Here is a 25692-nt window from a genome sequence, read left to right on the forward strand (position 1 = left end):
ACTGGTACCTGCCTTGTAACACAATTTTAAAGAGTTTCCTGGGGCATTGAGAGGTTAGTGACTTTCCCAGGATCACAGAGTCAGTATGAGTCAGAAGTGGAACTTGAACCAGACCTTCCTAAAGTCAAGGCCACTCCCTGGGCCCCGAGGTCCTTCCCTGCCTGATGGTCTTGCGTTGACCCTCAGTTCTTCCACCCTCACTATGACGCTGACCAAGAATCTGTCAGAATGAGGAAGCCATGCATAGATACAATATAGATAAAGCAACTGGACAGCTTTTTTTCTAGGTAGAAGTAAAAAGGTGCTCCTGGGGTGGGAGCAAGGGTCACACCAGGACCTTTCTTCCTTGGGCTCTTTGGAAAAAGCTGGGTTTGATTTAAGCCTCTGGGGATCAGAATCATAGTGAGTTTCTTTCTGGAGAACCCAGTGAAACAGACCACCTACAATTCCTTGCTGTTTTTTCTCTTTGATTCTTAGTCACTCCTTTTGCCTGAAATTCAGACACAACTCAACCCAGCAAACACCAAAGTAAAAAAAAATCAAAACATTCATTGCTTATTCACTTATTGAACAACCATCTGATTAAACAGACTCTGGGCAAGGAACCAGAGATTCTGCCTTATAAACTTTTACGTCACTAAGTAAACAACTTTAAAAAGTAAAGAAATGACATCAGTCACCACCATCCCCGTGGTCCTTCACAGATGAAGCCAGGACCCAGGGCAAGGGGTACAGAACCTGAAGAGGAAATTTCTTTTTCAAAGCAGCCACCCTAGCATTCCGGGACACATCATTCTGGGTCCAGTTTGGGTCAGAGAGGCCCAGTCCTGGGAAACTGCTCCCCACCCAGGTCTTCCCAAGGTTGGATTAGACAAGGAGGAAACCACTTCAACACCCTCCAAAAGACCTGACGCATTGACAAAGGCTAAATTCTGCATCTCTAAGCAAAAGTTTCCCAGCAAGGCTCCTTATGCTTCACTGATTTTAAAATAAATTGGTCTCTAGAGGAGAGAGCCCTTTCCTTCTTCTTCATGGGCCTCCTGAGGGGATGCTTGGGCACCTTTCATAAATGATTGCTGAATGAATAAGTGATTGATTGGGCAGTATTTGATTTGAAAGAGTGAAAGTAGTTTAAAAGTAAAGTATTTTAAATTCTTCAGGTCCTGTACCTTATGCCACTCTCCCAACATAACCTCAGTGCCATTGCAGACCAGAATCTACAAAAGATTTGGGAACATTGTTTTTGCACAAAGAAAGAATTCTTAATCTTTTCTATAACTTGTCAAAGGAGCTGCTCCTGGTAATAGCCGTTTCCAGATTAATGCAAAAAGAAAAAGAAAATCCTTTTGTGATTTGAAGCATTTATAAACCCTCAAAGAAGTATTTCTTCTATGGGGTTCTAGATGATTCTATCCAACGAACACTTAATAAATGCTTACTGTATGCTAGGTCTTGGGGAGACCTAGAGAGAAATAACAGACTTTGGTCTTAAGGAGCTTCCAGATGAATTGGGCGGTGGTATGGGGAGGACAAGTACATAAATTATTATGATATAAGGGTTGTGGTTGTGGTTTGTGTCCTTCATTCTTGAAGAGGACCATGACATCAGGAAGATGATGACTTGACTTGCAACGGAATTGGATTTCAGTGAGGGAGGGTTGTGCAAAGTCGCCAACCTCACTTTCTCCTCCGCAGCCATCTGAGTCCTGACTGGAGGTGGCCCAGGTTGCAGTGGGAGACCTTGGCCTTTTAAAACGATATAAGGGAGAGGGAGATGTGTGAAATAGAAGTCCAAGCAAAAGGTGATGAGAGGTTATTTTTCTAAGGGGGAATCAAAGAAGTATTTAAGGAGGAAGGAATACCTGAGTCGGGCCTTGAAAGAAGGGAGGCAGGAGGTACATTAACAGATAGATATAGGGAAAAGAGGAGGAAAGTCCAGGCACGGGCAACTGCAATAAGCAAAAGCATGGAGAGGAGAGGAAAAAAGGGCAAGACCAAGGAATGGAGCATAATCCGGCTCAGTGGGAACTCAGACATGCCAAAAAGAGTTGTATAAGATCTGGCTGAACAGGAAGGTTTATCTGCTCCCAGGGTCTTGGGCCTGCCTGCAGTACCAGAATAGATAATTATACTTCATTTGGGAGGCAAGGGGAAAGGTTTTTAGCAAAGGAATTAAATGCAGTAAGATTCCCAAGACAGTTGTCTGGAGGATGGATTCAAAAATCAAATGTACATTAGCCTTCATCATAGCCCCCACATACCAAGATTTTAAACAAGGTCTCAAAGTGTTTGATGCTTTCTTCCCCCCCCCCAATATGGAGAGTTTTAATTTATACTCATTGGTACACATAAAATATTTTTTATAGCAAGATTGATACTTTCTTTACCCAATATCAGGAATGAGGTGGTTGGAAAACACTTGGCATCTTAAAAGACACCAAGACCCCTGGGGCTGAGCTGAAAGCTCTCGGAGAGCAGTGTCTGTGACACATCTATCTTTGCACTTAATAAATATTTGTTGAAATAAAAAAAATGAAAACTAACCCTCCCTTAAAAAAAACCAACCCTGGCCTACTGGATTCATTTTTCATTTTATCACCAATCCTTGGAATCCTTATGTTCCCAGCCTCCTTTCATAATGAGGCCAATCTAGGCTGCTGACAAAACAAATCCTCTCTTTCCTTCCCACTCTCAATCTGTTTTCATTGCTGTGGCTTTTTGGGGCCGTGCTCCTTTCTCTCCCTGTCCTGGGGCTGAACCTGCCTTGTTGCAATGAGATGATGAAGGAGAGAGACATTGACCTTGTACTCTTCTCCATCAGTCCTTCTGCCTCCTCCCCAGAGGCCATCAGTGAAGCATTTGAAGGGCATCCCATTGTGTAGGGAGGAGGACAGGGAGGCATGGGTAGGAAGAGCTCAGGAAAGGTGGTACTGCAGGGAGGCCGAGGTCCCTGGAAGCAGGTCAATGTTTCTGCAAGTGTCATCACATTCTTGCCCTGGCCTCAAACTGCAAAAACCTGAGGTTTCTACAGGGGAATGGAAGATTTGGAAGAAGCACGCAACTATCTGAAGCCACAACAAGGCTCTCCCCTGGGAGCTGAGGCATACCTAGTAGGATCATATAGCCAGAGAGAATAAAAAGCATGTAGTTCAGCCAGCATCACACTGAAATGTCCAAAAAAGGTTACCATCAATCCTCTTCTTAAGTAGAAATTTACACTTCTACATAGTGCTTTATACACAATATCTCATTTTTAGCCCCCAAAGAGTCTGGACAGGCTAGAACAGAGAGGTCAAACTGGGAAAAGAGAGAATGGGACCCTCAGCGCTCCCCAGTGTGGCTTGAACTTGATTAAAATATAATTGGGCAATATTTAACAGAATAAATATAAATACAATAGAACAGAGATAATGCTAATATGTGGTTTTTGAAATCAATACTCAGCTGCCAGGATCTTTATGTATGGTTTAGTGGCTCCCTTTCTATGTGAGTTTGACACCCCTGTGTCACAGTGCCTGGCACATAGGTGTTTAATTATTTATTCTGATTGACCACTAGGCTAGAGCATTGGGCTGAATCTAATAAAACAAAATTCAATAGAAAAAAATGTAAAGTCATATACTTGGGTACAAAAAACAGTCAGCCCTCAAAATGTAAGATGAGAAAGTCCTGGGTAGACCGCAGTTGTTCTGAAAAGGTTCTGGAGCTTCTGGTAGATTGCAAGCTCGATATTTTTAGGCAGCTTGAAGTCAGAGCCAGAAAAGCTAACAATCTCAGGGTGCATTAAGAGGGGCACCTCTTCCAGTAACAGGAAGTTAGTAGAAATGGATTCAGTTCTAGGTTTTGTAGTTTAAGAATGTTGAAAAGCTGGAGAGAATCCAGAGGAAGGCAAGCTGGTTAGTGATGACCTTGAAGTTTATGATATATGAAGGTAAAAGAAGTGGGCATGTGGGGCCTGGAGAAAAGCAGACCCAGAGGACAAGGAGAACATAGTCAGGAACAGGTAATTTAAGAGAGGGATGAGACTTGTTCTGTTTGGGCTCAGAGGGTACAGAACCGGAAGCAACAGATGGTAGTTGGGAGGAAGTAAATTTAGGCTTGATGTGGAGAAAAAAAAGCTTCCTCACAATCAGAACCATCCCCAAGTGAAATGGGCTGCCTTCCAGGCAGTGGATTCCCCTGAGTCTGGACAACCTCTTGTGAGGATGGTATAGTGGGAATTCTTTCATGTATGGGCTGGACTAGATGGTCACTGAAGTCCTTTTGTACTTTGAAATTTCATTGTTTTTGTAATTGAGATTTAGGGATTATTATCACTCTGATTTCATAGATAAATGAACTGAAATAAATTAAATGCTCTCAGAAAGGTATCTTGTTCTGATCATTCTGCTAGTTAATGATAGAATGGGACTTGAACCCAGGTCTCCTCACTCAGAATCTAGGGTGTGATTGACTGCGCTGCCTTGTGAAGACAACTTCAAAGGGCATTGCAAAATTCAAAGGACATTGCACAACTCTCCACCAGCTAGTTACCTATGCAGGAACTTCTTTTTCTCGAAGCTAAATCCTTTCTATCCCATTTGTATCCTAAGCCCATTCTTCCTTGCTCTGTCTTTAGTGGGGCTGGTGTACTAACTGGGCAGGGTCCTTTGAATCTGTGGGTTTGTTCATTCACTTTGATTAAAGCGTCATCCCTCAATGGCTCAGCTATCTTTGGTTTTTTAGTCCTAGATCACATCCCCTCACCCCAGCTAGTGGTCTCTCAAGTCATATAAGAAAGCCAAACAATTGAAAGAGTTGGAACAGATGGATGGAAATGCATCTTAGCTGTCTGATTTGGCAGGGGGTAGAGGGAGGGGATGGTCCACAATTAAGTCTTGATGCTAAAAACAAAGCGTTCCCCAAATCCTTACTGAGTTGCAGGAATTTGAATATATCAATTCAGACATAAAATTAATAGCCACCCAAAATAGATCTGAGCATAGTCCCTCCTCACATTTCCGAAGTAGCATATTCTGGAGCTCTCATCCTGGTGCCTTCCTTCAGACGGCTGCAGAAATCTTCATCAATTTGCACTCCTGGGTAGGGAGAAGCACCTAAAAACAGGACATTAGCACAGAGAAGTCATGTCGTGGGACCTGGGAGGGAACAATTTAGTTTTTCTTTCCTTTTTTTTTTTAAAGGAATGATGTGATTACGAAATCCATGAGTCTGAGAAGAAGGAGGAATTGTTTGCCACTTGGTGGGAACAGGTCAGAGCTCAATATAAGGTATGTACACTATTCCTCAATAAATGAGGCCATTGTCTCAAAATAAATATTTGTCAGCGAAACACATGTAGCTGTTGCATTTGTTTCTTGGTGGATGGGCAGAGTGGCACACCGTGATGGATTTTGAATCCATTTAATTTAACTAGGCAGTCAACTATGATGCATACTATGCGTCAGGCACTGTGCTAAGAGCTGAGTTCAAATCCTGTTGATGTTCAGTCATGTCTGATTCTTCATGATCCTATTTGAGATTTTCTTAGCAAAGATACTAGAGTGGTTTGCCATTTCCTTTTCCAGCTCATTTTACAGATGAGGAAATGGGGTCAACAGGGTTAAGTGACTTGCCCCGGGTCACAAAGCTAGTAAGTATCTGAGGCCAGATTTGAACTCATGAAATGAATCAGGAATCTTCCTGATTCCAAGTCTAGTGCTCTATCCACTAGCTGCCCATCTAACCCTCACTGCTATTCATTCACTAATTGTCTAATCTTGAGAAAGTCACTTAACTTCTCTCCCCCTTAGTTTCTTCCTGTGTAAAATGAGGAAGTTAGACTGTATGATGTTTAAGGTCCCTTCCAACTATGATTGCCGATGGAATTCTATTATTTTTGATTTACCAAACCACTGTTTTAGAATACAAATGGTGTGTGTGTGTGTGTGTGTGTGTGTGTGTGTGTGTGTCTGAATTGCCAGGCATTTATGTTAATTAATATTTAGCTGAATTTCTAGCACTGGAGGAATGGGTGTTTTGTCAGGATGGGCAAGGAGCTTGGGACACTGTATCTGGGTGCAATGACCAGGAGAGGTTTGTGTGTGTGTGTATGTGTGTGTTGAAGGGGAGGGGCACAACTAGGAGAGAAGTACCATGAGAACACAGGCATCTCCAAAGGGGGCAGAAGAGAAAGAGGGTGGGAAGGCAGTCAAGAAAGAGGGCAGAAAGGGCACCATTTTGCCCAGGGCCAGACCTGCCTGCTAGCATATACTTTATGCTGGGTGGGATCCACTGTCTAGCTTCATCTTCTCAGTATCCATGGCTGCAGGCTGCCCCCACGACACTGGCAGACCTTTTGGCAATAGCTTCCATTGGACTCCTCAGCTCCAGCTCGTCCCCCATCTGCCTTAGCATTTGTTTGTCTGGACTTCCCATCGATTACTGTGAGTAGGAAGCAGCTGGGAATAGTGCATTGCTGGCACCAGGGCCAGTAAGGCTAGCTAGCAACTTTCAAAGTGTGGAAGGAGCAGGTGCCTGTCATCGAAAGCAGGGGAATGATTTTCACATGTTAACAGGAAATGAGAGATGTTACTGGGAGGCTTTTATTTGGTGTGAAAAGCAAACTCTTGGCAAAGCCCAAAAGAATCTTGGACTGAATCTAAGTTAGCTATTGAACACTGACATGTGCGTGTATTTTAACCCACTTATGCATGTGCATATATATATATATATGTATATGTAGTGTGTGCGTGCGTACACGTATATACGGTTTTGAAAACAATTACCAGGCACTCAATCCTTTATCAGGCTACCCTTCTTCCAGAAGGTCTGCAGGCAGTAAAAGAAACAAAATCTGTATTCTTTCTTACTTAGCCTAAATAAGATGAACCATTCATTCTCATTGAATTTAAACTCCTTATTTTGAAGATCAGGAAATGGAAGCCCAGAGAGGTAAAGGAATTTTCCCAAGGTCGAACAGCTTGGGGGAAACAGCAGAAGTGAGACTCAAAATCACATCCTTTGACTTCACATTCATGCTCTTTCTGTTCAACCATGACACTTGCCTCTAGGTGGTTGGTAGTGATGGATGGTGTCAGAAGCACCTCCTACCCTCAATAGCACCTTCTTCTTCTCTGACCTGTTTGCCTCAGGCTTGAAGATAACCTGCCACAGTGTTGCTTTGGGTCAGCCAGCCTTGCCACGTATATATTTATTACTATTGCATACAGTGGATTAATTAGATTCAGGTTCACAGTATGTGAGGTACTTAAAATCTTAAACAGACTTAGATCCACGTAAGCATTAATTTGTTACTGGCTGTTACTTTGCAGGTCCACATGTAAACTACTGAAAGGAGGGTACAGACATTTGAGGGGTCTGTTAATTCCTTGTCATTTCAAACTTACCTAAGGAGAATATTTCCCATAGCAGCACCCCATAAGACCACACATCACTCTTTGTACTATAGATTTTGTCAAAGATGGATTCAGGAGCCATCCATTTAAGCGGAAGCCGGGTCTAGAAAAAGGAGAAAGAAATCTTTAGTAGGCACATCTTGAAACAAGGCATATTAAACAAAGTATTCATTTGTTCACCTTATGATTAGGAATTGAACTCCTCACCATTTTAGGGACTAGTTAAGATGTCCTATAACTGCTACTCCACTTAGAACACATATGGTATCTTAAAATAGATGCATGGATGGATACCCATTAACATGGTTTGAGTACAGTGTTATCTGAGGGCATGGGAATGACTTAGGGGACATTTAGAGGCTCATTCTAACTCTATGATTCAATAAGAAATTACTGTCTTAAAAAAACTTGGACAATAGGAACACTTGGTGTTTAGAAGAGAATGACTTGAATTTGGTCTGAGGGAACTCAGAAATTAGGGATTTTCAGGGTGTACTCTTGAATTTTTCAATCAATTCGATCCAACAAGCATTTATTAACTACCTTTTGTGTATGGGGTACTGTGCAGAGAAAAGGGAAGGGAACCGAAACATAAGTCTGGGAATAGGGAAAGGTATGAAAAAAGGCAATAAATAAGAGCTTGATAGAGGAGACTAGGTGTTATATGGAATGAAAAAGCTCAAGAGGGAAAGCGTCCAGAAGGAGATTGAGACTAATTTGAGAAGTGGCCAAACGATCAGGTCAGTATACTGGTTTTCATTTTCTTTGAAGGATTAAAAAAGGAATGAGCATTGCAGAAAGAAAGGGAGGATGGGATAGTAGAACAATAGATAGGCTGAGGGACAGACAGGACAATAAGAGAAAGAAGAGGAGAAAATATTTATATCTCTTATAAGGGTCTTGTTTTTATTTCTTTTTCAGTGGGGGTAGGGGAAGATGTGGGAAGGAGAGAAAGTGGGTTTTGTTCATTGAAAAAGATAATAATAATAAGATATTTTAAAAGAAACATTGAGAGCCAGAAAAGAAACAAACACATGGAGACAGAAGCCCTGGTCTGGGCTGTTTTGCTTATGAAGCAAAGAACAAATGTCCATCTTTGCAAATGGTATTCATTAATTTACATATAGATATAGGGAGTTTAGAAAATATATAGGAAAATGTGGTTTACCTAGGTAGAATAGATAAGCTATCTTAGGGAGGAACAAGGGAAATGCTGGAAAGGTAGGCAGAGAAGTAGGGTGGTAACCATTTTTCTCCCTGATGTAAAAGGAATTATATCTTCCCCCACCCTTTCCTGAAACTTAGAAACCTGCTGAATGAATCATTTGAGTTTGAGGGAATGGGTCCAGTGTGTTCTCTGGAGCCGAGGTAAACAACTCCCATGGGGTAAAGTATAAAGGGATCATAAGTATAACCTTTACGGCCACTGACAACATCTTGGTGGGGGGGAGGGGGACTCAGCAAAAACACTGAGTATAGGGATGCCAAGCAAATCTACCCCAGGGATAGGTATCGATATGACAGAGATCTGTAAGACAGCTGGCCTTTTGAACCCCAAGTGAAAGAATACCAGAGTCTCCCAAGTACACAGAACATTTCATCTTTGCAGAAAGCATATAACAACTTCAGGGACCTCAGTTTAAGGCGGGGTAACTATTTATGAAAAGCCTAGTTAGTGGTTGAAAATTATCACCATAAATGAATGAGTCAAATAAACGTGACGCCGACTTACATCTCCTTTTCTCACATAATCAGGATTCTTGTAAATATCTCTAGCGAGGCCAAAGTCACAAATCTTCACTACATTGTTTTCAGATAAAAGGATGTTTCGGGCTGCCAGATCTCGGTGAATGCACTATAATAAAACAGTTGCACAATCAAAATGCATTTCCCACAAATTTCCTGAGAGTCCTTAGTGTCATTTTAAAAAAAATCTGAAGTCTCCATTTCACATGTTGTGAAGGAAGCCACCGTAAGTGTACACCGAGTTACTATAAACACAAAAATCTCTACAAACAGAGGTCTCCAAAGGCCAAAAAGTCAAACTCTGTCCTGAGGTCGGCCAGGGTCTCTGCTTTGTTTTAGGGACGATCTTGGTTAACGTCATTTACAGCCAAAGTCCTACAGGTCTTCCTCACAGCCTTTTATGAGACGATTAGTCAGATTCCTATCTGATTATATATAAATTATAATGATAAAATCATGGAAGATCGCTGAAGGAATATGGAAGGTCACCACTGGAGGTGATACCTACCGAGTATCTGGTCAAAGGGTTATTATGGGAGCTACGTGGAGAATAATAGCTAGCTATAAGCGAATAATAATGTAGCTAGCTATAAGCTAATAATAGCTAGCTATAATAGCTATAAGATTCACAAAGCAATATGTAATATATATAGATGTAAATAATTTATATATGTATAATATGTATAAATGTGTATACTATATATATATATATTTATATCCATAAATAATATGTACATGTATTGTGTATAATTTGATCCTCACGACAATCCTGTCTGTGAGGTAATTGCTATCCTTACTCTCATTTTACAGATGATGAAATGAAGGTTCATGGAGGACAAGGGATTTGCATTTTTTTGGTTGTATCTGAATCTTTGTGACCCCATTTGGGGTTGTCTTGGCAAAGACACTGGAGTAGTTTGTCATCTCCTTCTCCAGCTCATTTTACAGATGAGGAAACTGAGGCAAACAGGGTTAAGTGACCTGCCCAGGGTCACACAGCTAGGAAGTGTTTGAGACTGGATTTCAATTCAGGTCTTTCTGACTCCAGGTTCAGCACTCGATATCTATTGTGCCACTTTGGTGGCCTAGGACAGTTACCAGGTCTCTGGTACTACACTCCTAAAGGCTTTTCCTTTAAATCAAATCCTATGTGCATCACTTTCAGGTTTCCCAAATTTTAGGCTCCAGCTAGACAAGAATGAGCCAAGAATTTTTGCAGTATTTCATGCTTCATCTATATGCCAATGCAAATGAGCATACTTACGTCTACGTGAATATTGCCATGGGTTTCTGAACAAACATAAGTAATACAGTGAAATACATAATTTTCCACTAACATCTTTCTCTAGTGCTGTACAATAGCATATACATGTCAGTAGGGGGCACTCTCTGGCAGGTCCTGTACAGAGTTGGAAAGGTTTCTTGCCTAGGGGTGGACTTGCTTACTTCTCTGTCATTCAACAACCAGCCTGCCCCAGTTTAGACAGATTCATTACCAGGCTAGTTACAGAGTAGCAATTTTTTTTTAGCCACAGCCACTCATAAGGACTTATTTTTTTATTTTGTATTATTTTATTCAAAGTTCTCAAAGGCTGTTTACTTTTTCTTCTCCACATCTTGCTCCGCAGCCTCCTTGGCTCGTTTTGCCCGGATTCCAAAGAGACAGGCATTGGCCCGGGCCATTCAAAGACTAGCAAATGCCTTGAAATTCTTCTCATCTTCAGTAACTCAGTCGTGGAGGGGCTACGAGGAGCATTGGTGAGGAGAGTATCTACATTGCTGAAACCATGAGTCCCTGAAGTATGGAAGTCTATTCATATGTAAATATGAGTCATTTCATATGAACATACTGCAGAGTTGGCTATATCCGTGTGTGCCTATCTATGGTAAAATGAAAACAAAAATGTATACATTATCTCATCAATGAATGTATCCCTAGAGGGATGTGTGTGGGAATGGTTGTAGGGTGTGTGTATTTGGTAAGGAAGGAAAATAGCAACAAGTGGGGCTGACCTTTCTAGAAGATAAGAACTCCATGCCTCTGGCCACTTGAAAACTGTACGAAATGAGATCTTCCATGGTGATGGGTTGCTTGTAGAAATCATCAGAATCTGGAAAACATTAGATTCAGACCTTGTTTATAATGGCCCTTGTTATCCCACTAAATCCCAGCTTATTAGAACAGTGTTAGCAAAACACAAGGGAAAACAGCCAGCTGATCTGAATTTACTTTTGAGAGCATTTGGCTTCAACATGTGTATCAGAGATATGTCTATGTCTCCTTCTAGTTTTACCCTGACACACACAGAGGGTTGATTCCCAAAAAGGCCCTAGGCTAGACAATTGCACGTTTTCCCTGTCAGAATTAGTAACCTTGTAAATAATCTTTATTCAAATCTTATCTCCTCCGGACATTACCCTAGGAGTCTCCCACGGATGTTTATTAGGGTGATAAATTAGAAAAAAAATTCATAGATGCACAGTTGTTGTAAAAATATCACACACTGGAGGAACAGGAAGGAATTAATACCTACCCTCCTCTTCCTCCTCAACATCACTCAGACTTTTATCTTCCTGAAATCCAGAGCTAGCAAAGCTCTCACTGCTGGTGACACTGTCCAGTCTTTGTTTCTTGCCTTGTTCGAGCTCAGACTCCTTTTCTTTCTTGGGCTCAGTGTGTAAGGCTGCATCCTTGGAAGAGACCCAGAGAAAGAAAGAGGGTGAGATGGCTGAATGTAAGCATCAGGATGGAATGAGGAATCAGACTGCTAAGCAGGCTCCTGGCTGCCCTCAAGACCATGTTACCCCAGGAAAGAGCTAATGCTCTGGCAATGAGAGGGAGGCAGCGGGCAAAACCACCTAATGAACCCCTCCAAGGCAATAAATGCTAATCTAATCTCGTGTGCCTCTAGGCAGGTAAGAGGGAAATGAAATAATGACGCTCGTGATGGAATATTCATCTTTACTGCACCTGAGTCTTAAGCTTGTAACCACCATGGAGTGCGATGGCGTGTGGGTAATGGGTGCTGAAACCTAATAATTCAATTCAATTAATTTATTTTTTCTCCCTTCCCTCCCCCATTGAAATGAAAACAAACAAACCAAAACCTTGTAACAAATATGCATAATCAAGGAAAAAAGATTCTCAAATTGACCTTGTCCAAAGATACAGGTCATTCTGCACCCTGAGTCTATCACTTCTCTGTCAGGAGACGGGTGGCATGTTTCATCATGAATCCTCTGGAAGTGCTGTTAGTCACCGATTAGAATTCTTAAGCCTTTTGAAGCTATATGTCTCTACAATATTATTGCACAATTTGATCTTCTGCTTCCATTCACTTCACAATCAGTTCATGAACATTCTCCTAGGTTCCCTTGGACCATACCTTTTGTAATTACCTACGGCACAATAGTATTTATTTCTTTGCTACGACAAAAAGAGCTGTTACAGAAATTTTTCATACACATGGGCCATTTTCCTCTTTTTTTGATCTCTTTGGGATATAGGCCTGGTAGAAGTATCACTGGGCCAAACGGTTTGGTGATTGAAGCCTCTTTTTTTTTTCCTGGAAATTGAAATGATCCTGATTTTTTATGATTTCTTTTAAAGCGAGAAAAGACCGCAGAGATCATCCAGGTCGAGTGTCTCATTTTACTGATAAGAACGGTGGCCTAAGGCGGTGAAGCATCTTGCTTAGTCCCATAACTACTTAATGGTAGTCCTTGATAGTAGGCCCCAGGTGTCTATACCCAAGGTCAGTGCTACTCTGCTGCCTCTTTTCAAGCAAAACCAATTAATCTTGGCAGGGCGTTAATCATCGGATTGATTTCTAATGTGATGAAATGTTTTTCATACTTGATTGAGTGTCTGCCACTATGATCGTTTACATCCCTTTAGTTCTAAGTCCCGTGATGTTTAATTGCTTAATCTTTCTGGGTCTCACTGTCTTCCTTTATAAAAATGAGGGAATTGGATCGGATGGTGTTTAAAGCCCCTTTCAGGTCTAACATGTGATGATTAGAAAGGATAACTGACTATAAGTACTCACAGAAAGCCAGAGGAAAGTGAGCTCCTTGAGGGCAGAGGCTGTTTTTCCTTTTTCTTTCAATCTCAAGTGCTTAATACAGTGTCTGGCACATAATAAGCACTTAATAAATGCTTGATTGGTTTCAGTAACTAATCTGGTGATTGATGATATTAGCACTTATTATTTCCATAGTGCTTTGCAAATATAACACATCTAGATAGAACTGTGGTCTACAGAAGCAGGAACTCTGGCCCTGAAAGTTTCAGTAACAGCTTATTTCCAGTGGCAAAGCCAAGACAGAATTAGGTTTAGACTTCAGAACCTTTTGCCTTTTGATCTTGAACTCTGCACATCTTTTAATTCCAAGAAATGGGTTGTTCCCTCCACCAGAGGGCACAGTGGGAACAGGGAGAGTTTACAGGGGGAAAAGGCAGCAAAGGTGATAATTGTACTGGACAGGAGATCAGGCCTGGCCTTGCTAGGGCTGCTGGTCAACTGGAAGAATAAATACCTCCTTCCAGGGCCATAGAGGAAAGGAGGAAACCAGTCCTGTGCACACACATTACAATCCTGGAGGGTCCAGACCTGAGGGCTCTCTAGTGTTCTGGGTCAACCAGAGAGAAGAATGAAGACTTTCCTCCCTTTACAGAAAGTGAAGTTTGATTTGGCTTCTGTTCAGTCAGAGAGAGATTTTTCACAGGCTCCTCCCCAGGAAAGACAGGATAAAGAGAGTCAAGAAAACAACATGCGGTAGAAAAACTCACAAGCAGTTATTTTCAAAGTCCATTTGGCTGAAACTCTGCTCTCTATGGGAGCCTGTAGCCCTTTGATAAAAATCACACATTAGGGTGTGAGACTTGGGGAACATTCCTCATATCCATATACCCAAACTCTTCTGGAAGCTGTGACATTATATCTGACACTAGATATTAAACATAAATTTTGGTGATTAAAGAGAATCAGGTCACGGGACAGGTTATCTGTCCAAATGAGACAAGTTACTGAGCTTTAATGACTGGTTAAAAAATAACAAACTTGGGGTTTGGGGGATTTACTTGCATGAAGAACAAACCCATTCTAGCAGAAGCTGTCTTGTTTTTGCCTTTGGATCTCCAGTGTCCAGCACAGGGCCTGGATGGTAATTGGTTCTTGCCGATTGACTGAGGTTAGTCCTTTGATGATAGTTTCCCGTCACTCTCTGTTTTCATGCCTTCAGCTTTTAGCTCATGAAATACAACCACAGGCTTTCCACAAATACACTCAGCTCCACCAAGCCACATGGGGAGGCCAATCATTAAATATAGCTGATGAAGGAAACAGAACCTCCAAAACAAAGGACGCACGGATCCGAAAGTTCCATCCTGCCCCAGTCTCTAGAGTGTTCTCTTGGCTCAATCCTTCCTAAAGCCAGTCCAAATTTTCATGGTTGGAGAGAATACATACTGCTAGGATGGGACTGAGACATTGTTTGATTCTAAGGGTCCCAAAGGTGCCACACCTCACTTGCCTGCTCCCTGACTAGTGCCTTTTTTATATATTCTTCTACCAGATCCATTAAGAAAATGGTTTTATAAGTTGAGGAAAACTATATTCCCCATCCCAATTCCCATTCCTGCCTTTCAGCCCACTATGCATACTGCCAGATTAGAACTGTTACCCTGTGGTTACAGGGTAATGACAGAACCTTCTCAGCAAAGGAGTCAGTGGGCTTGATTCATTTGGTATACACAAACTTACAAAAATAACAAGAAAGGGGAAATATTGAGCTTCTGTCATTTTTTGTACAATATAGATTAGTAGAAATGAGGTGAACCCACCAAATCTTTCAGTTTAATTGGTTCTATCAGCAAATAAGCAAATATACCTAATACTGTTTACTAGTTAACAAGACTAGAGAGATATTAAGGTTTTCTATTGCTAGACTGAAAAAGTATACCATTAGTGTGATGGGTTGTATTGACAATGTTTTGCTAAATCCTTTCTTCCCCAATGTCTGATTTCTAAGGCTCTGCTCAATTTCCTTGAGGTCCTGGCTATGTGAACCTATTATAGTAACAGGTAGGACCCAATGGGTAAAGCTGGTCTAGGAGCTAGTTTACAACACTGTCATTGACTAGAGGTAAGTGACCTAGCTCACCTAAACATTGCTTTTTTCCATTTGAAAATGAAAAAGAATTATGCTTGTTACCTTTGCTCAAGAAGGGAGTGTTGTATACCATCATATGTTTCCAATATTAAGTTGATTTTAGATTACGTTAAAAGAAACAGATTAGAATGATTCATATATCAATTCCCAGACGTTACAGAATTAATTGTAATAGGATTATTCTCAACATTATTCATAAAGGAGGTGATTGGATTACAACAAATTGGGAAGGTTTGGAATATGAAGAGGTTATAAAAGTTGATAATGAGTTTTGAGCCTTCCCAATAGTAGGAATTTTATATATTTCTCATTTTGAAAGTTCCTGCTCTTTAGCTGAACATTCCAGAAGTAAATCAGCTCAATGATGACTTAAAAGATACCCACCTTAAATATATACTCAGATGAAATCAGCTTACTTATTTATTTACCTTATTGAGAAAGAAGAAATCTCTTTTGCTCTTGAGATAGTTGGATAAATTTCCATATTTGCAGTATTCAACTATCACCATGAGAGGACCTGCAGCCAAAAAAAAAAAGATATTTTCAGCATCTTGAAGTCAAGCACCCAAATGACAGACTTGATGAGTTTCAAGCCAAACCATCTTTAGCAATGTACTGGCAAATGCCCCAGGGGGCCTCTGAAACTAGGAGTGCCATGGACAGGGTGACCTCAATTTAAGCTTAGAAAGAAAACAGATACCAGACCATTAAAAAAGAAGAAGGAGAGAGAGGAAAAAGGAGAAGAAACTCTAAATTTCTCATTTCAATATTTCAGTGGTCTTCAATTGACCAGCCTTGCTCATTTGACCTTTTTGGTTCTGGCTGCATCTGGCTGCATAAATGGACTCATTCACACAAAGTAGAAGTTTTAACCTTTTTCTTTGTGGTGTGCCTTGGACTCCTTTGGTAGTCTAGTGAAGCCTATGGACCCCTCTTTTCTGAATGTTTTTAATACCTAAAATAAAATTTATAGGATTATAAAGGAAACCAATTATATTAAAATGCAGTTATCAAAATCTTTTTCAAAAATGGACCTCAGGTTAAGAATCTCATTGTAGACACAGTTAAAAATAGTCCCAGACTCAATTGCATTTTAACCAGTAGGGGTATTTAAAAATACACTCCAAAGAGTAATAGAGGGCTTTGGCAAAGCTTTGCAAGCATTTCTAACAGCCCTCCAGCCTGCATTTTTGCTATTCACAGTCTTGCTTATGATTAATCCTGCCTGTTACTTTTTTTCTGACCAGGCTAGGTTTGAAAAGTGGAAGAGGTAGCCTTGAAGAGGAAAGTGGCCTGATCTCATGGACTTTCAGACATGAGGAATAGCAAGTCAAGTTCATGATTTAATCTCCCTGCCTCCATAGAGATAATATGTGGAGAACGCAGCTAGGAAAGGGAGGAAAAGACTTTCATAGATTCAGTGGATGAGGAAGCAGGAATCAGAGCATCAGGATGACTTTCCTACAAGTTCACTGGAGTCTGCTCTTTTTCGAAGCTGGGAAATATCTTCTCTGTTATATCACGGGCCAAGGCACTAACATAATAATAGAAATACCTCTTTTCATCTTTCAGCGCAGTAATAAGATGAGGTGCTGGGGAGGATGAGAGGGTGGAGAAGAGGTGTGGCAGCAGCCCGGGAGGATCAACTTGGCTGGTCACCTGAGGGAGGACAACTTTCCAGGCAGCCAAGGCTTCATCTTGAGTCCCCAGGCACTTCCTTATAGATTCACCTTGAAAATGAACTAAACCTCTATATGCCTTAGACCCTGTGTGTTTGATTTGGCAGATTGCCCAATACTAGCTTATATTTGTCTAGTGCTTTACAGCTTCTAAAGCAATTTCATGTTTATTATCTCATTTTATCATCACAATAAGGTGCATGAGCTACAAGTAAATATGCTCTTTTTACAGATGAGGAAACTGAGGCTCAGAGAGTCTGAGTGACTTGTCTAAAGTCATACAACAAGCAAAAGGCAGAGTCAGAATTCAAACATGGAGCCTCTGACTTCAAGTCCAGTGTCTTGTCCTCAATAACATGTCACTTCCCTAAATAGCAGCTCATCTTATCTTGTCCTGTTTAACCTTGCTACAGATGACCCTGGGACAGAAACACCTGCGTCGTAAGAGGGAAAAATAGAAGCATCTTTCCCTTAAGGTTGCTGTAGTGCTCCTGATCTCTACAGTGATTTATCCTCCTATGAAATGAGAAAGAAGAAATTCAAATTCCTGGTTATAACAGACAGCTCATCTCCCCCTATTTACCTCCATGCTTGGTACAGGCTCCCAGTAGGTTCACCACATTCAGATGGTGTCCAATATGGGTCAGGATCTTAAGCTCGGTCATCAAAGCTTTGTATTCACTGGCTGTGGCCCCCTCTGTTTGAAAAAAGCAGGGGAGAGTCAAGACAATTGGACAATGGAGGCTCCTGCCTCTGGTAGGATTCTTTCCCTCCCTGTTTGTTCAAGCCCAGGAATTGGCTACTACCTTGCTAACTTCCCCACATTATGCAGAATCAGAGAGCCTCCTCCGTGTTTTCTTTTCTCCTTTTCTCCCCACACAACATCCTTTTGATTACAGTAAGATCCAGAACAGTGGTGGGATTAGTCACTGGACATTTCCTCTCAATGGACCTGGTTGTAGTCGACAATGTGCTGACTCAATCCTAGGGTAATGTACAAAAAGCCTCCTCCCAAGTGCTACTGTGTGACCCAGAGGCAGGCAGCAAGAAAATGAATTCTCCTCTTCCCACCCTTCCCACCCCATCTCTGTCTCTCTGTTTCTGTCTCTCTACCTCCCTCCTCTCTCTCTCTCCATCCTTTCTCTCTCTCCCCCTCTCCATCTTCCATGTCTGTCTACTCCTCTTCTCCTCCCCTCTCCCCACCATGAAGATAAAAGGAAGAAGTATGTGAAATTTGGACTATGAGTTCTTGGGTATTTGTGAGATGCCTGATGACCATTTCCGGAAACATTTGTAAAGCATCTTTTCTCATCATAACCTTTGCTTCCCTGTGCATTCATGGCCTTATCTCAGTCTCTTCATGTAACTTCATGCCCAAAGCTAAGTGATTTTGGCTCATATATCTGGAGCTGGAAGGGACCCGATTGGCTATCTAGTCCAATCTTCTCATGTTACAGGTGAAACTAAGGCCCAGAGATTGTGACTCACACATATTAATAGAAATAGCAAGAACGAGAGCCAGGATTTGAATCCAGGTCCTTTGACAATAAATCTATAGTAAACGTTTTGGGCCGATAATTATACATTTATAACTATGGTTGCTATTTAAATACAGCCCCCACTTTACAAACACTTATTAGTTGAGCCCTCAGGATGTCCCAATGAAGCAGGGGGATGATTTTAAATATTTCTTTCATTTCAGTAAAGAAAAGTGAAAACCAGAGAGGTTATCCTATCCGTTCAAGCTTCCACAGTGAAGGAAGAGCAGACAGAGGAAGGGAAACCAGACACCTTCTAACTTGGGGTGACATTCTGTCCTGTGTCTGTCAGCCTAAGATAAAGTGACAAAGATAAATCTGAATAAAGTAGGATTTTTAGGATCTTTATCTAGAAGCTGGTTTTAAGATGTTTTTGAATCCATGTATACAATGGAAAAAGGATGGGGCCTTAAAAATGAGTGAGGCCCATTGTCTGTCAGTTTTTTTGTTCAGTCATTTTTCAGTTGTGTCTGACTCTCCATGACCCCATTTGGGTTTTCTTGGCAGAGATGCTGGAGTGGTTTGCCATTTCTTCTCCAGCTCATTGTACAGATGAGGAAACTGAGGCAAACAGGGTTAAGTGACTTGCCTAGATCTATCTATCTATCATACATATTAATTTCTATGGGCCTTTTAAAAAACACTAGGAAATGAAAAGTCTTCATCTTAGGAACTCATCAGGCTCTCCTAAATGCCTTTCATATTAGCCCAGTGCCAGCTCCTCAGCTATGTGCACACAGAGTAAGCCCAGGTATACAAAGAAGAGGCAGATGGCTTCCACAAATCAGGCCAGGGAAATTTTCATGCTGCTAGCCTGGGAGGCAGTTTCCAGGAGTAGTGCCTCCCTGATCCTCCTTTTTTTTCTCTTGTCTAAGAAAAGTGCCCCAAACAAGGGTTATCCCATAAGCCACCAGGAAAATTCCCAGTGCATCTTGGATAGCTTATGTTTGAACAAATATCACCATCCAGGACAGTATCATTGGGCCTTATGTAAAACTGTCTGTGAGCCTCCTCAGAATGTCCCATGATCTCTGATCAATTGAGCTAGAAAGGGCTAAGCCAATGGGGTGTTGGTACTAAGTCCCACATCAATGTGGTGAGCCCTCAGGAAGGGTGACATGGGGAGGGGACACCTGGCTGCCTAAGGAGGGGCCAGACTGACCCTGACAGGAAACAGAGCAGGTCAGAGTTTCCATGAAGAGTCATTGGTGATATCAGGCCTCTGAGGAGGGAGACCCAGTTTGAAAACAAACAAATGAGTGAATGAAAGAATGAACAAATAAATAGATAAACAAAGAAACAAATAAATAAGAGTCTACTCAGGAGAGAAGGATAATGTCAAACCCAAGACTTCTTAAATGGCAATATCAGGGTGAGAAAGAGAAAAATCCTGGGGGCTTCATCTTGCTCAAATAGTTCTCCCACCTGTGTCATGTGAACCCATAGCTTTCTGAGCTTCCCTTGATAATATCTTGGAGATTCCTACAGCTTAAAAAACAGCCCTTATAGGGGTTTGTTTGTTTTGTTTTAGCAGCACTGTTTCCTTTTATCCTGGGGTCTTAAAGAAAGCTTGCTTGAGAATGGAAATAATGTGAAAATCCTGAGGAGAAAGAGGAAATGAAGCATTTTCTATTCTTAAAAGGACACGAGAGCTTTTGGGAGTTTTTGTTTCTATGCTCAATATGTCAGGCACAAGGGATCGTAAATCATCCTGAGACCCAGTTTTATCTTCCAGGGCTTCGCAAAGCAGCAATATGTTTCAACACTAGCAAACTGTTGAAGACTTTTTGCCAAATGGCAAAAAGTAAGGAATGTAAGGAAATATCTTACATTCGGGTATAGAACAGTTTATAGATCTGATGACTCGATTTTTCTCACACACCTTCCCTAGCTTCACTTTATGGTTAAGTCAAACTTCAGCTAAACCCTTGGGATTTATGATGTGTAGAATAGCAACTAAATTTCCATTACAACATCATGGGAGCTCATTCCAAATATCACAGCCCCAAGTTATAATGGGCTGGAATCTCCAGTGTTCCAGCATCTTCGACGTGAGAGAGGCAAAGGACCTTTGAGGCTTAGAGTCTATCTCCCTAGGGTCTAGTGCTGGATTACTTTGTGGACAAATCCAGTGTAATACGAGAGATGAGAAGTGAAGGGACTTTGAGAAATTGAAGAAAAGCGTACCACAATCAGATAGTATACAACAGCGTGGGGAACCTGCAGCCTTAAGGCCACATGTGGTCTTTAGGTCTTTGGGTACAGCTTCTTGACTGATTCTAAGTTTTACAGAGCAAATCCTTTTATTAAAGGGATTTGTTCTGTGAAGTTTGGATTCAGTCAAAGCACTGCACTTGAGGACCTAGAGGGCTACATGTGGCCTTGAGGTCACAGGTTCCCCACCCCTGGACTATACAGCATTCCTTTCCCAACCCTGACTGACCCCCGGGGGAACACTAATGCCAGTGGTTCTATCTCCAGAACACACACACATGCATGCACTCACGCACACATACACGCACATACCTTTCAGCATTTTCACAGCCACTGTCCGGCACGTGGGCGATTTCTTAATGCCAAATGCAGCTGCTTGGACCACTTTTCCAAAAGCTCCACGTCCAAGTGATTTTCCTGCAATGAAAACAAACTGTTGAACTGTGTGATAAGTCAACAGGGTGAACTGGAGTCCATTTAGCAGAGAAGCGCCTTTTCCTAGATCCACCTAGGACTACAGAAATTACCTTCTACTTTCTTGAAATAGCAGTGTGATAGAGTAGTTTTGGATGGAGCCCCTGATGAAGTGGTCCCAAAGGATAGCGCATATGTAATAGGCAATACATTTCTAGCTGTCCCTTCCTTTCCTAATCAGTTTTATATTCATGTGGCTTCTAATGAATCCCCCTGACCTTCGTTAAAGATTTATGGGCAAGAAAGAACCTCTAGAAGTGATCTATTATAGGCAAGTTTTATTTAAGATCATTCTTTGACAATAAACATTTCCATAAAATTTACAATCTCTTTTGATGCACATATTCTATTATTTAATAACCCCAACAACTAGAAGGTCCCTTGTTGTATCTAATTTAATTTGCTCCTGCTAAAGCTGATGGTAATTTCTTTGTGTTCTTTCCTCATTAAAGAGGAAGGAATAAGGAACAAGGTGGTCATTATCTTCTGTATAAGAATGCTGCACAGACTGGAGAATATAAGTTTAGTTTTTACTCAATTTTCTCTTGCTTGAATTAACTATTCCTAGACCTTCTAACCTTTTCTCACATGTTAGTTGCATGAACTTAGGTTTCTATATGTGAATCTATTAAAAAACTTGGGTTCCAAATGTGAGTCCATTAAAGATTGGCTCTTAATGGGGAATCACATGAGACATCTCTACTAACAAATGCGCTGAGGGCAAGGTTTTCTACAGGGCAACATCAGGGAATCCCTTGTACTCTAGGAAAGCAAGGCCCAGGTCCTGCTGGATGACCCATTGTGCCAACAGCCCAAGAATTCTAGGAATGTACTCCCAGAACCACTTCATCTCCTTTTACATTAGACCTCTTTTGCACCCATCCCACCATAGACAAATAAGAGAGAGCTCCAAGGAGGGATGTGCTTGGAGGCACGGAAAGATGAGTGGAAAGTATCCCTACAAAAGTCTCCACATGAACAACTTGTCCTTTTTGAGTTCTCTTGGGAGTTCCTGCCATTCCTTTGGAAATGGCTAACTTCCCAGAGTGAATCCTGGCAGTGACAGTGTTAACTGGCTATCCAGCCTCTCCCACCAGCCTCCCCTATCAGTCTGCCTCCATCCTGCTTTAGCTAATTAACCTTTCTTCCTTCCTCACACCCCTGTCCCTTCCCTCAAAAGACACACATTTTTCTAAGTTTCTGTTTGAGTTTGAAGTTAATTTTTTCTGCTCTTTTGTGATGTCAGAAACTTTCTACTTTCAACATATCCCACATCCCTCCCCCTTTATTTGGCATCTTTAGCTATAAATTATCTAAGGCAGAAATCACTTTAGGAGTGCATTTTATTCCCCCAGTGAAAAATACCAAGTGAGATGTTAAAATACCAGTAGAAACGTAACAGCCTTTTTGTTGAGGACCCTTTCTTCCTTACAAATGAGGTTTTATAAGTCTGAAAGTGAGTAGTGCTTTCAGAGCATAAAACATAAGAAGAATGCATGGCACTTTTTCTGATGCATGCCAGAATGTTCCAAGATGGGCCAGAATGGGATCAATATGCCTTTAAACTTAAATAACTGGGACTTCTGTCAGGCTGTAGAAAGACTAGATGAGAGGAAGAGCATGAGAGAGCAGGAAGGCAACCTCTCAGATTCCTAAGAATGGTGCATTGATCTGAGGACTTTTTATTGTTGCTATTTATTTTTTATTGTTTTATTATTGTTGTTTTTATTACAAATTCCTACTCTGATACCTCTTCGCTGCAAAGATTGACCCTGCCTGTACTCTCTCTCTCTCTGGTAGATCTTAGCACAAAGTTGATAAGGATTCAACATGGCATACTGGAGAGAGTTGGAGTCAAACTCATATTTGAATCTTGCCTCAAACACGTCAGAACGGCAAGGACAAGTCATTTAACTTCTTAACCTTCATTTCCTCAGCTGTAAAATGGAGATCACAATAGTACTTATTCATGGAGTTGTTGTGAGAATCAAATTTATCTCTACCTAGATGTATGTATATATGTATGTGTATATATGTATATATACACACATATATTTATATATTCACTCATACACACATGTGTCTATGTACATGTGCTTTTCAAACCTTAAATCATTATGTACATGATAGTCATTAATATGGGACTGAAGAAGAAGTACATGTCTCTTGTGTAGGGACCTGCCCAGCTAGGCTTTAAGAAAGCCCATTGCCGGAAGGCTGGTCACTAGCAATTGATGACATTTTCAACTCCAGCCGCTCATAGCCTGCCCTTGCAGGTGTCTCCCCTCTAGCGCTTCATGGCTTCCAGCCTAGCTCAAGCTCTCATCATCTTTTCCTCTTTTGGCCATTGATGATAGTAACAGCCTCCTAACTAGTCTCTCTGCTCTGAGTTGCTGCTCTCTCTGATCCTCCCTCCACAGTTATTCGATATTACTAAAGCACAGACAGGTATTACCACCAGGCTTGAGAAGCTAGGTGGAGCAGTGGATCGGGCACTGGACTTGGAATCAGGAAGACTTATCTTCGTGAGTTCAAATCTGGCCTCAGACACTTACTAGCCGAGTGACTCCGGGCAAGTCACTTGACCCTGTTTGCCTCCATGTCCTCATCTGTAAAAAAGAGCTGGAGAAGCAAATGGTGAACCACTCTAGCGTCTGTGCCAAGAAAACCCAAATGGGGGCATGAAGAATCAGACAGGACTGAACAACAATAAAAAACAATGACAAGGTGCTTAATAAACACTTGTTGAATGAATAAAGAAAACACGAAGGGGTTCAGTCTGCTGTGGGGAAGGCACATTCACGAAGATGAAATCATGATGCTTTTATAGTATTGGTATAAAATGTTCTTGTTAGGGTGGGGGCCCAGCTTTGCTCAAAGGCAAGAAAGCTCTTCTTCCTAGAATTCTGCTCTTTTATCAGGGAGGTGCGGGGGACTAGGCGTGGCCTGAGCCTGGGAAATATCAGAAACATCATCTCGATCTTTGGCTGATTACTCCCAGACTCCTCGGGGTCCCTCTTCCCACACTTGTAAGCCACCACACATTCTCTTTTCAGTCATCACAATGCACTAAGTTAAAATCAGTGTTTGGGGACTTAGGTTCTATCAGAATAAACCAGTTCCCACATTAGGATTAGTTGGTTGACTCACTTCAGCCTCCTCAATTGTTCATTTGGAAAGCAGACTGCTGCCTCATAAAACAGCATGAAGCTATGATATTCCCTTGAATCAGTCGATGTACTGGCACCCTTCCCAAATATCTGAATTCCCTCTTTTTGTGGCAGCCCAGTCATGCTGGAATTGAATTCTCCTGATTCCTTGCTTCTCTTCCCCGGAAATTGCCCTTAATTTTTTTGCCTGGAATGCCACCAGTTTGCTTAGGAATGTGCTGGATCATTATATACAATGCCAGGATGTTGGAATCTCCTCCCAGACGTTCCTTGACTTGCTGGGGCTCACAGGACGCTGAAGGGGCTGCTCACTACAATTTCCCCATCCTGCCCCCTTGCAGACTGTGCCCCAATTCAGTGCTAACACATGAGCCTCAGAGATCCAGGAATAGTTAGCTCACTTGACAAATTCCAGACACCCTGGGTTGTCTTCTATCTTGGACGATTTCTGCTTGAAATGCTTCTTTAATAGAAGGAAGTTGTCAGACATTTTTTTCATTTTCATCTGTGATAAATTTTTGTGACACAAATTCCCTAATAGGTCTTAATGGAGAATTATTAACAAATTATTTAAGGTATATTTTCTTGAAGCCCAGGAATTTCAGTGCTAGCAGCAAGCAATAATGAGACTCATTCTCAAGTCTATGCCCTCTTGCACAGGGGCTCCTAACCTGGGGGTCGGTGAATTAAAAAATATTTCAATAACTATATGTCAATATAATTGGTATCCTTTGAAATCCTATGCATTTTATTTTATGAATTTTAAAACATGATTCTGAGAATTGTTTCCAGAGATCTTACCAGACTGCTGAAAGAGTTCATCACATAAAAAAGAAGAACCCCTGCTCTAGCTGATGTCTTAAGTTGCAAATACTGTTATTCTCATAATAATAATCGGTAGAACCTTGGAATAAAAATGTTGAGTATCATGTGATTACAGAAAGGATGGAGCAGGCTGCAGACCCACTAGATTTCTCAACACTTCAAGCCCAACCATACAGTAGGGTGCTAAGCATAAGCCATCAGGGGACACTAATCACTATCTGTGTAACTTGGGCAAATCTCCGTGCCTCCACATCCTTATATGGGGGTTAGTCAGGTGGCACAATGGATAGAGCATAGGGCCTGGAGTCAGGAAGACTCATCTTCTTGAGGTCAAATCCAGCCTCAGATACTACTAGCTGTGTGACCCTGGGCAAGTCACTTAATCCTCTTTGCTTCAGTTTCCTCATCTGTAAAAATGAGCTGGAGAAGGAAATGGCAAACCACTCCAGTATCTTTGCTAAGAAAACCCCAAATG

The 25692-nt window shown here is 41.4% G+C and overlaps 1 protein-coding gene across 1 annotated transcript in view; it reads right to left on the minus strand.

Annotated features, from left to right (window-relative positions):
- The window catches only part of FLT1 (fms related receptor tyrosine kinase 1), a 194570-nt gene that overhangs the window by 18871 nt on the left and 150007 nt on the right, over nucleotides 1-25692 (minus strand). The window contains exons 18-25 of the mRNA XM_036744332.1: nucleotides 21061-21165; nucleotides 17580-17693; nucleotides 15746-15834; nucleotides 11678-11834; nucleotides 11157-11254; nucleotides 9130-9252; nucleotides 7389-7500; nucleotides 4997-5096 (exon numbers count right to left, since the gene is read on the minus strand). Of these exons, the coding sequence (XP_036600227.1) occupies nucleotides 4997-5096; nucleotides 7389-7500; nucleotides 9130-9252; nucleotides 11157-11254; nucleotides 11678-11834; nucleotides 15746-15834; nucleotides 17580-17693; nucleotides 21061-21165 (898 nt within the window). The remainder of the gene's footprint in view (nucleotides 1-4996; nucleotides 5097-7388; nucleotides 7501-9129; nucleotides 9253-11156; nucleotides 11255-11677; nucleotides 11835-15745; nucleotides 15835-17579; nucleotides 17694-21060; nucleotides 21166-25692) is intronic.

This window comes from Trichosurus vulpecula, chromosome 2, assembly GCF_011100635.1.
Source record: "Trichosurus vulpecula isolate mTriVul1 chromosome 2, mTriVul1.pri, whole genome shotgun sequence".
Classification (NCBI taxonomy): Eukaryota; Metazoa; Chordata; class Mammalia; order Diprotodontia; family Phalangeridae; genus Trichosurus; species Trichosurus vulpecula.